Source organism: Cyanistes caeruleus, unplaced genomic scaffold (genome assembly GCF_971803275.1).
Source record: "Cyanistes caeruleus unplaced genomic scaffold, bCyaCae1.hap1.1 HAP1_SCAFFOLD_460, whole genome shotgun sequence".
In the NCBI taxonomy this organism is placed as follows: domain Eukaryota; kingdom Metazoa; phylum Chordata; class Aves; order Passeriformes; family Paridae; genus Cyanistes; species Cyanistes caeruleus.
This window is the reverse complement of record NW_028256185.1, coordinates 1-16,267: the sequence shown is the minus strand read 5'-3', so window position 1 is coordinate 16,267 and position 16,267 is coordinate 1. Positions and strand designations below refer to the sequence as shown.

Genomic DNA, 16,267 nt, shown 5'->3' with positions numbered 1-16,267 from the left:
CACAAACAGGGATTGCTGTTGTTGGTCACAAACAGGGATTGCTGTTGGTCAGAAACAGGGATTGCTGTTGGTTACAAACAGGGATTGCTGTTGGTCACAAACAGGGATTGCTGTTGGTCAGAAACAGGGATTGCTGTTGGTTACAAACAGGGATTGCTGTTGGTCACAAACAGGGATTGCTGTTGGTTACAAACAGGGATTGCTGTTGTTGGTCACAAACAGGGATTGCTGTTGGTCACAAACAGGGATTGCTGTTGTTGGTCACAAACAGGGATTGCTGTTGTTGGTCACAAACAGGGATTGCTGTTGTTGGTCACAAACAGGGATTGCTGTTGGTCACAAACAGGGATTGCTGTTGTTGGTCACAAACAGGGATTGCTGTTGGTCACAATCAGGGATTGCTGTTGTTGATCACAAACAGGGATTGCTGTTGTTGGTCACAGACAGGGATTGCTGTTGTTGGTCACACACCGTGAGGAAGAACAAGCTGTGCATTGGTGGAGAGGGGTCCATGTGGAGGTAGGGCAGCACCTTCCTGGGACAAACATCTTGTTCATGCTCCTGGAGATAAGCCCAGCACAAGATGAGTCTGGGAAATGGGCAGGGACTATGATGGGGATCAAGATCAACTGAGACCCACTAAGCCTCTGATCTATTTCCAGAAAGGTCTGAAAGAACATCCATGACACCTGATTGACACAGAAACTGAGAAAGCAATCCCAACAGTGGGAAACCCTGTCCATAAAAAGGCATCCCCCCAATTCTGGGTGGTGTCCCCAGGCTCCTGGACATCCCATCAGCTGCACTGATCCATGCTGAAACCAAGAATGACATCCCAGTAGCTGGATCAATGCTGGATCCAGGACTGGTGGTTTTTTTCTTTTTCCTTTCCTTTCCTTTCCTTTCCTTTCCTTTCCTTTCCTTTCCTTTCCTTTCCTTTCCTTTCCTTTCCTTTCCTTTCCTTTCCTTTCCTTTCCTTTCCTTTCCTTTCCTTTCCTTTCCTTTCCTTTCCTTTCCTTTCCTTTCCTTTCCTTTCCTTTCCTTCCCTTCCCTTCCCTTCCCTTCCCTTCCCTTCCCTTCCCTTCCCTTCCCTTCCCTTCCCTTCCCTTCCCTTCCCTTCCCTTCCCTTCCCTTCCCTTCCCTTCCCTTCCCTTCCCTTCCCTTCCCTTCCCTTCCCTTCCCTTCCCTTCCCTTCCCTTCCCTTCCCTTCCCTTCCCTTCCCTTCCCTTCCCTTCCCTTCCCTTCCCTTCCCTTCCCTTCCCTTCCCTTCCCTTCCCTTCCCTTCCCTTCCCTTCCCTTCCCTTCCCTTCCCTTCCCTTCCCTTCCCTTCCCTTCCCTTCCCTTCCCTTCCCTTCCCTTCCCTTCCCTCCCCTCCCCTCCCCTCCCCTCCCCTCCCCTTCCCCTTCCCCTTCCCCTTCCCCTTCCCCTTCCCCTTCCCCTTCCCCTTCCCCTTCCCCTTCCCCTTCCCCTTCCCCTTCCCCTTCCCCTTCCCCTTCCCCTTCCCCTTCCCCTTCCCCTTCCCCTTCCCCTTCCCCTTCCCCTTCCCCTTCCCCCCCTCTTTCTTTCTTCTCTTTCTTTCTTTCTTGTCCTTTTTGTCCTTCTTTTCTGTCTTTTTTCTTTCTTGTCTATCTTGTCTGTCTGTCTGTCTTTGTTTCCCAGTCAAGCCCGGGTGGTTTCGGTGCTCTGGGGGTTCCTGTGGCTGGACAGTGACCTCAGCACCGGCGGGGGGACAGCACCGAGCGGCTCCGAGGCCCAGAGCCAACACCAACCATCCCCAGGCACGGGGTGCAGCACCTACAGAGCAACCAAAATATGAAAGATCGCTCACATGTGGGATCTATTAGGGCGTTTCGAAGGAATTCACGTTCATTGTTTCCCTTGAAATATAAAGGTTATAAAACTTAATGGCCACATGACAAGGAAACTATATGAAACACTCAGAGATTTACAGAGTGACTGCTCAGCTCTCAGGGCATGTGGCTGGAAATTGCTGGGCAAAAGCCAATGAGCCCCATGGTCTGAGCTTTTGGGCAGTTTTCTTATTTCTTCCTTTCTTTTTTTGACCTTGCAGACTGGTATTCGGTTACCACAGCAGCTCCAAAGTCAAACAGAAACACAGCTTGTATCTTCTTTCAAGTATTTATTTCTTTTGTCCTGTTAACACCAAGCAGTGAAAGGAATTGTAAGGATTTTGAAGGGGTGTGGGGGGGGGAAGGAATGAAAGCAGGAGAAAGGCAAAAAAAATATGGACATAATGGCTTAATTTCTCACAGCATGTGCAGCACAAATGAACAGTAAATAAATCCTGTGGAAAAATGCAAACAAAGGCTACGTTTGCTCAAAGTTCCATGAAAAAATCCCATCGTGAGTGCCACTGAGCAAACATCTCTGTGATGAAACCCTCAGAGCCTCTGTGTGATTTCTAGGCCGATTCAGCACAGCAGACACCTTCCCCCTTCCCCCAGAACATCCCCGGGCTGCAGCAGCCACAGGATTTTGGTTTCCAAGCCTTGTTTTGGTTTAAGGCATGGAAATGTTGTAATTATGGCATTAAGAGGAAGCAGCAATCTAATCCAACAACTCAAGGGCAAGTGTGAAAATCCGATTAGAGATTTGCCACTGGGGTTTGTCTATACAGAGTGAAGTAATTAAGCAACAGATCATGAACAAATACCGTATTTTGTTGGGATTTCTGACCCGGATTCTGGCAGCCCCTGGGCTGTACCAGCAGTACAATCATAAATTATCTCATTGTGTGCCACCAGGTGAGACTGTAGAATTTTCTGTGTCCTTTCCTGTGTCTGTAACAAATGGAAGTGCTCTGGCAGGGCCAAGCTGGCACAGGTGAGACTCAAGCAATGTGCAGCGCTTTCCCTGCATTTCCTCACTTCCCAAACCTCACCTGCAGCACAGCTCTAAGTCCACTTTGTTTCCTTAAATGAACCAAGGGTGAGTATGCAGCAACACAAATCCCAAAACACCATCCTGCCGTTCCCCTCATGGAAATATGCCCTGATGTCGGGAGGTCACTCATGTTTTAATGAACTCTTCGCAGCATTTCCAGTGTCACGATTTTCCCCCTGATGATCTGAGGACGAGAGGTGAATCCAGTGAAAGAAACAAAACCAAACTCTGAAAAATTTCTGCTGTAAGTAAAGGCAAATGCACTTTTGACAGTATCCCAATTTGGGGTTTTTTTCCCTTGAAAATGTCCATAGGCACGTTTTTGATCACAGGATTGGAAATATGTCATGAGAACACGCTCAAATATGCGTTCGCATTAACACTGCTGCCAGAAGCCATCTCACAGTCATCACCAGACATCCTGGAGCCCCTAGAAAGCTTTCTGTGGGATTGGAAGGCATCCAGCCAGGAGAAAGCAAAGCCACCATGTGATTGGGATGGCCAGTTCCACAGGAAAAACTGTACATTAATGAATGGCAAGTGCTCAAAGCGGTAAAAGCTTGCAAGGAAATCGCTGGCCGAGAACCATCGTGTGCATAAAATATTTGATAAATGAAAATCTGAAAGAAATTGATGTAAAATTGATCCACTGAAAGAAAACAGGCTGATTTTTATGCAAGAATTGCCCAGGTAAAGCAGTGCTGCTGCCTGTAATAAAGATCACTGGAATCAAGTTGCTCACCCAGATTTAAAGGGTGTGTACCTTAGACTGCAAAAGGACCCTGAAATAACATGAAATTAATCTATTTTACTATTTGTGTATGGTAAATTATCAGAAGAAATCAAAGAGCAGTGCTGGGTATTGGGGCTTGCACCGTGTTTCTATTTTTCAACAGATGACTTTTACCTTATGATTCCCCCTCTAACCATAAAGTGAGGTTCTGGCCACCCACTCCCTCCCAGTCCTTCCCAGTTCAAATTCGGATCGTGTAGGTGTTAAACAGAATGTGCAGTTATGAACAGAAGTAACAGCTCTCCGGGGTTTAGCTACACTTCATGCTTCAAAGGAACAAATCTGAAGATATTTAGGGCAGTTTGCAGAGTTAATGTCTCAGAAGGTGTGCAAAAGGCACAGGTGAGGGACTGCCTGAGGGGAGGGTGATGAACAATCTGCAGGCACAGCGTTCTGGCTCAGGAACTCTCCAAACACAGCCCTCTCCAATGGGAACAACTGGAAGAGACAGATGAAATGATGAAAAATGAAGGGATCAGCAGAAATCAGACCTAATATAAACCCAATGAAAATAAACTCATCATGGCTCCTGTGGCTCATTCAAAAGCAGCTCTTCTCCAATGAACTCGGGTCAGGGGAAAGATGGAAAAGAACTTCCTCTGCTCGGTGCTTTTAGCAGCCACTGGCAACTCAGGCAATGGGAAGAGGTTTTTAAAGGGAAATATTGAAGATTGCAACTCTACCTCCTACGTTGCATCACAGGAAATGTGACATCTCCAGCCAGAAAGTGTAACTGCTCTTAAATCCTGGGCTTCAGAATTTGAGAGAATTAACATTATTTTCGTAATTGATGTGGGGTAAGATCTGTGTGTACTTGCCTGTAAGCCAAGCAGTAGTTTTTACATAAGAAAACTTACAATCCTGTAATTTATTTTGAAAACTGGAATGAAGGCTCTGCATGTGTAAAACAGAATGAGGTCAGGAGGCTCAATGCTGTTTCCCTGGGATGATGGAAGCAGAGCATTCTATTGCACAATTAAACTGAGTTGTTTGTAAATGACTTACATACTTTTTAACATATGTAAAAACTTTTGCTACACAACATCAACACTGGGTTTAAAAATTTTTTAATATTAAATTAATATTAAATTATTTTAATATTAAATTATCTTTCTACATCAGCATCAGAGCACTTCTAAAGCAATTCAAGGCTACATTTGATCATTTGATTCACATGCTTGTTAAACCTCTGCTAAAACAAAAGAACAACAGAGAAACTGAATGTGGTTTTAGGGTTCAAAAATATTGTAATAGTTGATGTGGTTGAAGAAAGTTTTTTGGCTATGGCAGACAGTTGAGAAACATGTCAGATTGCTTCTACTGAATAGTCAAAAATATCAGAATGTTGAAAGTTACAGATTATTCAGCCACCAAAGCACAGGTGATAGTGCTTGCTCATGTCTCTCTCCACTGTCTTTTGCACAGTCCTTGGAACAGGAGTAAAATATTGCTTGGCTCCACAAGTGTTCTCCATGAATTTGCAGCTCTGATGGGAGTTCAGGAAAGAACACAAGGGATTTTATTGCTGGGAAGAAGAGAGCCATGCTGGTCAGTGATTCTGTTTAATCCCATGGCTGAAATGAGACAAACATATTCCTCCACATTTATTACCATTAACAACATTTATTACCATTAACAAGGGGAGATGAGGCCCCTCAAGGAATCAGGTGGGAGCTGCTGTGGCTCCTTTCTCTGGTACCTGAGAGCATCCTCCATTCCCTAAGGCTGACACTGACCCAAAGAATTGTTTTGTTCTCTGATGGATGGATTTTATTTTTTTTAGCACCTGTTTTGCTACATTTAACAGTTGAGAGAGCAGAGATCATGAGCTTGTCACCTCTGCTGCTACTTGTAGTAGGCAGACTTGAAGGAGGTGTAAGACTGTGGAGTGAACTGACTTCCCTGTGCCATGTCTGCAGGGAATCAGCGCTCCCAGCAGGCTCTGGGAACAGGAATTATGTGTTTGGATATCACTTGTTTCCCATTATTGCCATTTCTATCTTCTGTTAACATTCCTCTGACATGAGCCCTTTTTTCTTATTCTGTACAACAGCAGTGCTCACGTTGCCAAAACACCCCAGGAACCCTGTCACCCTGCACTTACTTCAGTCCTCTCTGCATGAAGCACTAAGAGTTGACTTTCCTGGAAAAGACAGCAAGGAATTGGCTCCTTATCTTAAGCTGAAGTTATTGCTGCCATGTGCCAGGCTCTGGGAACACGGATCACATCAACAGCGATGCCCAAGGGCAGCTGCTGGCCACACCCCAAAGTGTCTCTGATGCTAAAAAATTAAGGAATTAAGAAGAATTAAGGAAGGTTCATGGACTCCTGCTGCCAGGGTCCAGTCAGGGCTCAGATCTGAGGCAGGAGGTGGGAGTTGTGCCCTGAGCTCCCTGGACAAGCAGAGCGCTCCCCCAGCGCTTGGGTTTGTACTGGTTACCTGATGTCACCTCCTTCTTTAATCTGGATTTCTCAGGAGCATCCTGTGGGAGCAGAAGTTTAAATCTGTTCAGAGTTTGTATGTGCAGCCTTTACTGTACAAGTGCACTGTGACAGTGACCTGCTCAGGAAACCAAACTCAGTGCCAAATGCCCCAGGGACAGGAAGGAAGACAATTTTTGGAAGTCAGACAGACAGAAGCCAGCAGGCTTCTGAGATGGATTGATTTAAGGCATTGCTCTTCCAAGAGTGTTCCTGTCCTTAATTCCACAGGGCTTGGGGAAGGAAGATATCCAATTTCTCACTTCTGTATTCCTTCCATTATCATTTGATTAACACTGATAGGGAAACTTCATGTCTAGGATGCCTGGCTGTGAACAGCCTGTACAATACAGAGGCAACTAATTCACATAAAAAATCTATTTAAAAAATGCTTTTGCTCAAGAAAAAAATAGGAAATGGAACCACATCTACCTAGTAGCACCAGGTCAGGATGATTACTGACACAAGCCAGAGAAGTATGTCCTTGTAATACCTACATATGATGGATGGCTCTTGCAGCTGGAAAAAGTGAGTAGGGAATCAAACTGACCCTTGTTTTTACATGTTTGGGCTGCTTTCCCTCCCTCAAAAAAACCCCAAGAGTCAGCCATCAGTTACCAGCATATTTGGAGTTTCCAAGCCAGCAAGCTACAAAATTAATTGACTGTTTTTTAGGGCATGGTGACCCATTGGAATGAGCAGGAGCAACAACAGGCTTCTTTTATAGACTTTGTGTTTGGCTGGAAATCACACGCCTCTGTTATTATGTAACTTCAGGGATGGTAAGGTGGCATCTTGCCTCTGTCTGTTTAGGGCCATCACACTCCCCCTAAGATTGCATCTTATCTTCTATTTTGTATTCTCATATACTTTTCAGTCACTCTCCAACTCTAATTACAGTGCCTTCTTCCCTCACTTAAGGAGGAATTGTTCTAGTTTTACGCAGAAAAAAATCATTATACGATGCATTAAAAAAATCATCACAGATTTGCCTTAATTTTTTTTTCTGTGCTAATGTCACAATGCAGAGGTGAGCACGAAGAACTAGTAAGCTTGGACTCGTTGGGAAGGTGTTAAGATAGAAATTGAGAGGTTTGTGCCTTTAGTGCAGGCCAGGCAGGCTGGGTCAGCGTGTGTTTCTGGGCAGGATCTGTTACAGGAACAAAAGAGGGGGTGATGCTGAAAGCAAGGATGGCAGGAACGGGGCAGGGACTCACAGTCAGGTGTGTTCTGTGTGTTCCACCTGTCCCTGTCTGCTCTCCCGCTCCTTACCTGCTGATCCAACTCCTTGGGGTGTTTGTGCTGAAGCTTCAGCTTCCTGAAGGTACTGAAGGAAGGTGCTGAGGTGACCTCAGTAGAACAGAGGTGGTAAAGGGAGCAAGAAATATCTGAATCACCATCTTCCCACAGGAAACACGGGATAGAAGAGAGTGAGCTGCAGGGAGCAGCTGAAGTTCTGTTTTTCCTCTCATCTTTCTCTAAGTCTCTGAATCTGTGGCTGCCACTACTCAACATCTCCTTCAGAAAAGCATTAGGTCAAAGAGGATTCTGTTCCCTAGAGAATGCAACTGCTGCTGGTGACTGACAGGTTTTTGCTCAGACTCCAAACATACCAGGATCTTAGTGCCGGGGAGGTGAGAGCTGCAAACAGTGCCGAATATTTTCATTCTCAGGGCTGCTGCTTGGTAAAAATGCAAAATACTGCATTTGACATCATCTTGCCTTACCCCAACCTTGGAACCAGTGCTGTCAAAGTGGCTGTCACCTAAATTACATTTATTAAAGCCACGTGAAGAAACAAAAGCAGAAGAGATGATCCAAGGATCACCCTGTATTCTTTTCTCAACAGTTGCACTTCAGCTCGAGGAAGGCACTAGGCCACATTAATGTCTGCTACAAGCAGATGTGTTCTCTTTGAAATACACGCACCCACTTATGCTCTGCCTGCATTAAGTCTGTTACTGGGTTTTTAGGAGCTTTGGCAAGTGCTATCTGTTAATATCTGAAGGTGGGAGTGTTCAGGGAGTTGTCGGAAAGGCTTGCAAGACAAGATCTGATCATACCCACCCACACTAATTAACACATTACATAAAAGTACAACAAGTTTCTCTTTGCAAACATCAGAATCACTTACCCAGGCACTTTCTGTGCAGTTCTAGAAGAACTTGAGGGACAGACTATTGCTTTTTAACCTCAACAGAACAATGGGTGAGTGGGGAGGGTACAGCTCCCACTTTCAGGGCCTGCTCTTTTTTATGATGCTGCTTAAATCACGCCATTGGCAGGGACATGGCTGGAACAACCTTTTTCATCTTCACCATGAGGGTGCTTTTTTTCCTCATCAAAAACCACAAAATGAAGTATCAGACATGAGGGATCCTTCCTCTCCCTGCCCTGCCTTGATAATTCTGAAAATCACTTTGTAAAAACAGCGGCCCTTGAAGCCACCTTGAACAGAAAAATCCTCCCATTTAAATTTGGCTTTTTTTTGTCAGGGGAGCATGTCTCAAATCAGCCCATGTTTCTCTATCATTCAAATCTTAAACCAGCAGCAATCTCCTGTATAAGAGCAACAGTGAGGACTCTTTTTACTTCTTCAGAGTTTGGAGCAAGTAAAACTAATTTCCCATGAAACTGCTGTGATCTGCTCCTGCAGCTTCACCTGGATTCCTCCAGCATACAGAAATGGATACCCCGATCTCGATTTACTCCAGGCTCTCCTGTGACATCTGGCTTCAAGATGGTGGCACAGAAAACTGCAGTGATGACATAGGAAAACAGAAGGAAAAAAAAAAACTGTGCAGTGGAGAGCAGGAGGCAGGAGAGAGAGTGGGGGAAAATCAAAATTAAAATAAGTCAAAGGGCGGAAATTCCTCGGAGAAGGCCTTAGGCTTCAACAAAGCTTGTCCACATTTGCAGTGCTTCAAGATTACCCAACACTCCCCTTATGTGGGAAGGTCCCAGCAGACCTCAGCAGGCATTCCAGAGGAGCCTTTCTATTAAAATAAAAAGTCTTCAGTGTCTCCATCCACGTTTGCAGTCGCTTGCTGGATGGAGACCGTCGTCTCGCAACACCCACCAGAGAAGGAACTCTCTTACCCAACTCTCCCTGGCTATCTGAACAGCAAAGTCAATGTTTTCCTCATTATTTTCTGTTTGCTGCAACCCTCTCCCCCACTGTGACTGCTATTTGACCCTCTGTCCGCTGCAGGACCCTGGGGGAAGAGAGAGGGAGCTCTGTGCGTGTACGAGAGGAGAGAGATGATGAGTCTCAGCTATGTTCTGACTTGTTTATATTCATCAGAAAGAAATCAACAGCACTTCGTGTGTAAGGCAGCTCTGGAGATAAGGGAACATCTTTTGAGTGGTGCAGGGGAAGAGCAGATCTATTTAAGGGACAGGATTTGGGGATGAACGGGGATTCCAGAGTGTGTTTTTACCTCACTTTTTGCATTAGGGAGTTACCAATAAACAGAATCTCAGCACAAAGGTTTAATTGCAAGGGGACACTGCTCTTTCACCACGGTTGTTTTTACTCCTGCAGCTGGGATTAATGAGAACTGGAATGGATCAGAGGGCACAAGGGGAATGGGCATCACCATACCTTCCTCTCCCAAACCTCTCCTGATAAACCTGCTACCTTCAGGATTCCAGGCACTGAATATTCCTGGAAGGGCTCTGCCCACGTGGCACTTGACTCTTCAGTGAGATGGGCTTCTCAAAAAAAGTGACAAAAAATAAAGCTGGAAGCATCTATTAGAGTGGGCCTCAAAATCACAGAGACTGAAGGTTTTTTCCATCCTCTCCTGAGAGCCTCAGACATCCAGGAATTCCAAGGAAAACTGCAATTTAAGAATTATGTTCAGAGGTGTCACAGTGCTGCAGGTTATAGTTCTGAACTGACTCAGGCAGGAGAGCCCCTCCAAACACTCACCCAGGCAGAGGGACTTCAACAGTGGCACTTCTGGCAGCATCTTCCTCTTGGAGAGCTCCAGAAGGGAGAAATCCAGTGGTCTGCAGTAAGGTCAGACCTGATTTTAACATTCACACCTTTGTACCTCACAGGAGGTCTCAATTCTACATGGCAGGACCAAGGGAGTATTTTAAACACAGCTCACAGCTTTTCTGCTGTACCTCAGATGTCTTTTAGGAGATGATATATTTTGGCATATGGGGTTTTTTTCCTCATCTGAATTTTTGTATAGAACCTCTTGGTCTATGAACAAATACTGCTTTTCCTTTCTATACCACGTTGCATTTGAATTTGCTGAGCTTTGGACAGTCATTTAGGTAGTCAGACTTGTAATTCTGAGGTAGGGAAACACTAAAAAAATCTGCTTTGCAGGTCAGGGTGCTCTTTCAGATGATGCATTTTGCTCCAAGCCACACAGGACATCTATGGAAAAGCTTGAAATTCAAGTCAGGAGCCCTAAATTCGCTCCTTTAATCACACATCCATCCTTGAGGCACTTCATTCAGGTGTCTCCAGTTAGACTTGCTACTTCCTGTATTGCAATTATATTAATTCCTCTGTTAGTAGTGCTCCAATGTGCTGCTCACTGCATTTTGCACAGAAATGCAGTGTTGCCCTTCCTAGGCTGTCAAAGAGAATATTTCATTACAAAAATAAATAATGTCTAGCTGCTTCTGGCACCTCAGTCCAAGTGTATTTACCACTTTTGGCTGATCAGTGCCTGATTCAATGTCCCTAAAGCACAATGGGTTTATTGCCAGATGAATTCAAAATGCATTTCATCAGGTTTTTGCTAAATGTGCTCCCAGGTTTCACACCTCATGAGCATGACAGTACTGTCCTTTAGAGTGTTATTCCACTTCACTGTGCAGATTGATACAATGGATTTTCCTCTGCATGGATTATGTCAGTGAATGTATGTTTGTACAAGCAGGCTCTAGTTTTAGTTCTAGATTTAGTTCATCCCCAATGTGCTGCTGCCTACATGTGTGGCAATCTGGGATTAAAGCTAAAAATCTATTTATATTTTATCATAAATGAACACAAAAAAAATCAGAACGACTATTTCACACATGAGTTCAGTGACAGAAAGAATCTTCCACTATTTAAACTCTCAGCTCTGCTGCCTGAGCCTTCCTGTCCAGCCTCCACAAGGGAAGTAGAGCAGCTTTTTTGGGCCCAGAAAGAGAAGTCCTGGGTGGCCTTTAGCAAAGAAAACATTGCTTCATGGTTTGCTCCTTCCCCAGTGTGTGCTGGGAACAGCTTCATCATGGGATGGAAAGTGAAGAAAGAGAAGGAAGCATCCATTAAATGTCCATATCTTTTAGTTCTTTAAAGTAATTTTGAAGTTCCTCATTCAAAAAGCTGAAATGAAACCAGTGGCAGCTCCTCTGGAGAGAGGGCACAAAGTGTGTTTGGGATGGGATGTGCTGCCTCTCCACTGAGACAGCCCACAGACACTTAAGAAACAAAAATCACATCTTAAAACTATGAGTAGATTTAACAGTTGAACTCTAAAGAATTAAACATCATAGAAACATTTCACACTTTCTGTTTTTCTTTCCAAGGGTCCATAGTCCACTCACTCAATCCTGTGCAAAGGTCATGTTACTATGGATATGACCTGCAAGAAATGTGTTGCCTCAGAGCAGCACAAGTCACATGAACAGGCTGAAAGCCAAGACTTGCTGATTCACAGTCCTGTAGGATTTTCATGCTTGTGCTGGGTTCACTGCAGAACAGTCCTTGTGCCATCAGGTCTATGTTCGTCCTTTAAAAGTGTTCATGCAGGTGTAGCTCCCAGAAAACTTGTGGATTTCTTCAAGTGCTGCCTGGGGGAGAATGCTGGTGTAGAAGCAGAAAGAAAATGAGCAGGTGAGACAAAGCCCTCGATCTGTTCTAATGAGAGAGATGTAAATGTGCATTTATGTACATAAATATACAAATGCTCAAAAATCAGCTAGTCAGAGACACAGACAAAACTGGCATCAGTTTCCTGCTGGAGGAGGCCTACAGGGAGAAAGTTCCATCCACTCACTCTTTCTCTACAGAAATATTTGCCCAAAGAAGTCTGTACAAGCTGTAACTTGGAAGATACCATTATGTTTTATTCCTTCTAAATACTATACTCTGATATACAGAAATTTAACTGGAATTTTCTGGTTAACCTGCATCTGGTTGTGCAAGGCATGTGAGGTATGGATAGAAACCTGATTTCCTGACAGCTACTGTAATGAAAAATAACCTATTAATTCTTACAACACAATGGAACAGACTTACTCTGGTTGACAGAATATCTGGGAACTTTTACCCCAGATTTTACATTCAGAGCAAAGCATTCACTGTGAATTATTTTTTCTTGTTTGAAATGCAATACTGAAATGATTTTCCACAGAAGTCTCATTGCCTTGTTTCAGTTCCTGACTGCAGCAGCTTTTCCAAAGGATTTAGTGCAAACTGTCATGGAAACACAACGTGAATGTCCTTTCCCTGTGGCTGTTCCAAGATATGAAGTTATGATTTTTTTTTCCTTAGAGACATTAAAATTTTGGTCCTGATCACATACAAAAATATTGATTGAACAGTTTCACTGATGTAACATAGGCAAATGCAGGTGGGACATCCAGGCCTTAGGGTCCAGAAATCTTGCACAATAAAAAGCCTGGAGTCCAATAAGTGACTTAATAAATCCCAATCAACTACCAGAGTAAGTTAATTATTACGAAATTCCCTAGACAAAAATCCAGTTTACACCTCAGGAATGTAAATTTTGGGAACAAAACTGGTTTATTAAGGGGATATACAAAGAGAAAACATCTCCAAAGGGAATCTCAGAAAGTGTCTTCCTTTTGCTTCCATGCCTGTCTTTCAAGGGAAGAGATGAAAGAGCAGCTCTGGTCAGCCTGAGCTTTGCCTCAGGGAACAGAAACAGAGCAAACCTTCCCTACGTGGTCAGGCTATTGCTGGGCAAAGGAAATACTCACCTTTTTAGGATAACAAGAACATGCATTGTCCATGGAAGGAGAAGGAAGGCTTGATTCATCTGAACAGCTTCTACTGTCCTCCTTGCCACTGTCTCTGGCTTGAGAGGAGGAAAAAGACTAGGGAACCTGAATGAAGAAAAAATTAAAATGAATGAATTAAAAAATTAAACAATTACATGTGAACCAAGCTCCTTCTTTAAGGTGTCACTGTCCAAGTCCTGTTACTCTGAGTTATTGCTGGGTACTGGCCTTCAAACATGCTGTATCTCTAAGAGGCAGAAAATTCCAGTTCCAGCCAAAAAGCCCAAAAGCAGAAAGCCCAGTTCCAACCAGCACTACTGGGTTAGCTAAACAGTTAAGAATGTACATGTTGGTGCCCTCAGGGAGAAGTGGCAGAGAGTAATCAGAGCTCTGATTCAGGGCTTTTCTTAATTTGAATGCAAACCAATACCAAATGCTGTCTTTTCAAAGATGGTATTTTTCCTTTTACTCTCTGTTCCTCTTTGCTTGATTCAAATCGTTGACAGGTGAAAGACAAATATTTTCCTCCATTGCCAAACATAAGGCTTTTCCCAGCTCCTGCAATACCTTGACAGTGCAGATTTTCTTGACTAAGAGAGCACAGTCTGTATTAACAGGTTATTTTACCCATTGTAAAAGATTAATTTGGACAGCCATTACTTGCTCTGTGGGCAGAGGTAAAAAGGAGGTACTGATAGTCTCACTTCAGTAAGTGGCTGTCAGTCCTTTCAGTGGGAAAGGATTAAGTATTCCAATGAATAAAGAAGGAACTTGTACTGTTAATTCTCAAGTAATTTGCAGACTGGTCCTTTTGCATGACCTCGATTGCAGATTGCTTCTCCTCCCTCTCTGGAATGGTTTGAACTGATGCAGGGAAAAGCAGTCTCAATGTCTCCCCCAGCACAGGCTGCAGGAATATCCCAGCACACTGAGGGAACCAGTCTGATGAGTCCCAGGTGGCCTAAAGTGACCCTCTGTTCCCAGGCAGCCAAATGAGACATCAAATTCTCTTAACTAAATGAAGCATTAATTAGGAGTGTATTCTGATGATTCATTTAAAATGAGATGCTTTATTCTAGTTCCCCTGGACTGACCTGATTCTCATGCCCTGGAACATCTCTGTGCTGGTGTGGAAGGGCAGGACTGTGGTGGCATTCACTCCAGGACAGTCCAGCAGCCCCAGGGTCAGGCTCTCCATGAAAGCAAAGGATGAGGCTTTGGAGGTGCAATAGTCAATGGCACCAGGGATGGCTGACAAGGCCAGGACAGAGTTCAGGCAAACAATGTGCCCATTCTGCAGCTCCAGCATCCTTGGCAGGAATGCTTTGGTGGTCTGAAGAATAAGAGAGTTAAAAGAAATAAAAAAAAAAAAAAAAAGAAAAGAAATCACTCAGCAATGATACAACAAAACCAGCACTGACTGAAAAAAATAAGGTGACACAGACACAACAAGGCCAAGTGTCCTGTTCATTATGTCAGGAATGGAGTGGCAGAGGAAGAACCTTGTTGCTTTGCCATTTTCTGAGATTCTAAGTGGGCAAAGTTTGTGTAGAAACACAACAAAAGTCCTTCCTAGCACTCCATGGTACTCCAAGCAGTATCCCAGATGAAGGCCATGAACAGAGTGCCTTCTATGCTTAAGAACTTTTATGGGATAAAGTCTTCAACTAAGTGATGAAATCACAAGAAGCTCTTTTTCATTTCTATTGTCTGATTCAAAATGGACTGAGTTTCACAGCTCCCTTCCCTGTAGTCCCACACTCCTCTGATGTTCCCTTCCCATCACCATACAGGAAACTCCTCTGTGAGCTCAGGCTTTGACAAAGACATCAAATGTTTTACTGAAAATCACAGAATGGGAATAAAGAGCATCAATTACTGAATGCTACTGAAAAAAATTATTTTTGATGTCTTTCCTCTGGCCTTTGCCCCTCACATTGTTTTTTCTCTCTTGTTTTCAAGACAGACTGGTTTTACCAAGCATCCCTTAGAAAGACCTACTGGCTGTAATCCATCACTCTCCTTCCCAACTCTGACTACATGGGGCACAAGAGATTATCTCACCCAGAACTGTCCCAGGGTGTTTATGTGCTGGGATTTGAGCAGTGCATCATCATCGCTGTCCATCAGGCTCTTCCCATGGACCACAGCAGCATTGTTCACCAGGATGGTGATGTCACCCACCTGCAATTAAAAAAACCCAAATTATTTGTGACAAGTGATATCTCTCCTCACAAATCAGCTGTTTCCATTAGAGCTGAATAATCATTATTGCCCAAATACATCATTATTTTTATAGCTTTTGACATTCTTGCCTATGGGCCTTGTAATCCTCTGGATCACCACACATAGGTAGCTGGACTTTGTACAATCTTATCTGCATGGTCACCCTTTTTTCACAATGTATTTGTTTCTCATCAAATACTGAATCACAGAACCACAGAATCGTTAAGGTTGGAAAAGACCTTTGGGATCATCAAGTCTGACCATCAACCCAGCTCCACCACTGTGCTCAGCACTGATCCATGTCCCCAGGAGCCACATCCACATGGTTTCCAAACACTTCCAGGGATGCTCCTCCACTACTGCCCTGGGCAGCCTGTTCTGATGCTTTACAACCCTTTCCATGAAAATGTTCTCACTAATATCCAATCTAAACCTCCCCTAGTGCAACTTGAGCCGTTCCCTCTCCTCCTGTCGCTGCTCCCTGGGAGCAGAGCCTGTCCCCCACGGCTGTCCCCTCCTGTCAGGGAGTTGTGCAGAGCCAGAAGGTCCCTCTTGAGCCTCCTTTTCTCCAGGCTGAGCTTTCCCAGCTCCCTCAGCCCCTTCACAAGCAGTGTCCCCCCAGACCTTTTCCCGCACGGCCTTGGCTTGCCGATAGACTTCCTCGCGGTTTCCCACATCGCAGATGAAGTAGTGGCACTCTGTCCCCATCATCCTGATCTCCTCCGTGGTCTCCTTCAGGCATTTCTCAGTCCGACCCCACAGGATGATCTGCAGCAAGAGACTTTTGTTAGAGTTGAATTGCTTCTGTTTCATATCTAAAATAATTCAAACATGCCTCTGACTTCAGCAGTTGGATGGAAATCTTCGATGTGTTTTCACTGCCA

General features: G+C 44.3%; 1 protein-coding gene and 2 long non-coding RNA genes across 3 annotated transcripts; 2 read left to right on the top strand and 1 right to left on the bottom strand.

Moving 5' to 3' along the window:
* The first annotated feature begins 201 nt into the window (after positions 1-201).
* Positions 202-2,307, top strand: LOC147645372 (uncharacterized). Its single transcript, XR_015282392.1, has 3 exons — positions 202-519; positions 663-868; positions 2,072-2,307. It is a non-coding gene; the product is annotated as an uncharacterized LOC147645372 (long non-coding RNA).
* Positions 2,308-2,835: 528 nt separating this feature from the next.
* Positions 2,836-7,176, top strand: LOC147645371 (uncharacterized). Its single transcript, XR_015282393.1, has 2 exons — positions 2,836-2,949; positions 3,056-7,176. It is a non-coding gene; the product is annotated as an uncharacterized LOC147645371 (long non-coding RNA).
* A 4,283-nt stretch (positions 7,177-11,459) lies between these two features.
* Positions 11,460-16,164, bottom strand: LOC147645370 (short-chain dehydrogenase/reductase 3). The gene is made up of 5 exons (XM_086874691.1): positions 16,008-16,164; positions 15,222-15,341; positions 14,252-14,490; positions 13,137-13,262; positions 11,460-11,997 (listed from the first exon to the last, which is right to left on the bottom strand). Exons 1-5 carry the CDS (start codon positions 16,092-16,094, stop codon positions 11,913-11,915), a joined length of 657 nt encoding a protein of 218 aa, XP_086730817.1. The 5' UTR covers positions 16,095-16,164; the 3' UTR covers positions 11,460-11,912.
* Positions 16,165-16,267: the final 103 nt, after the last annotated feature.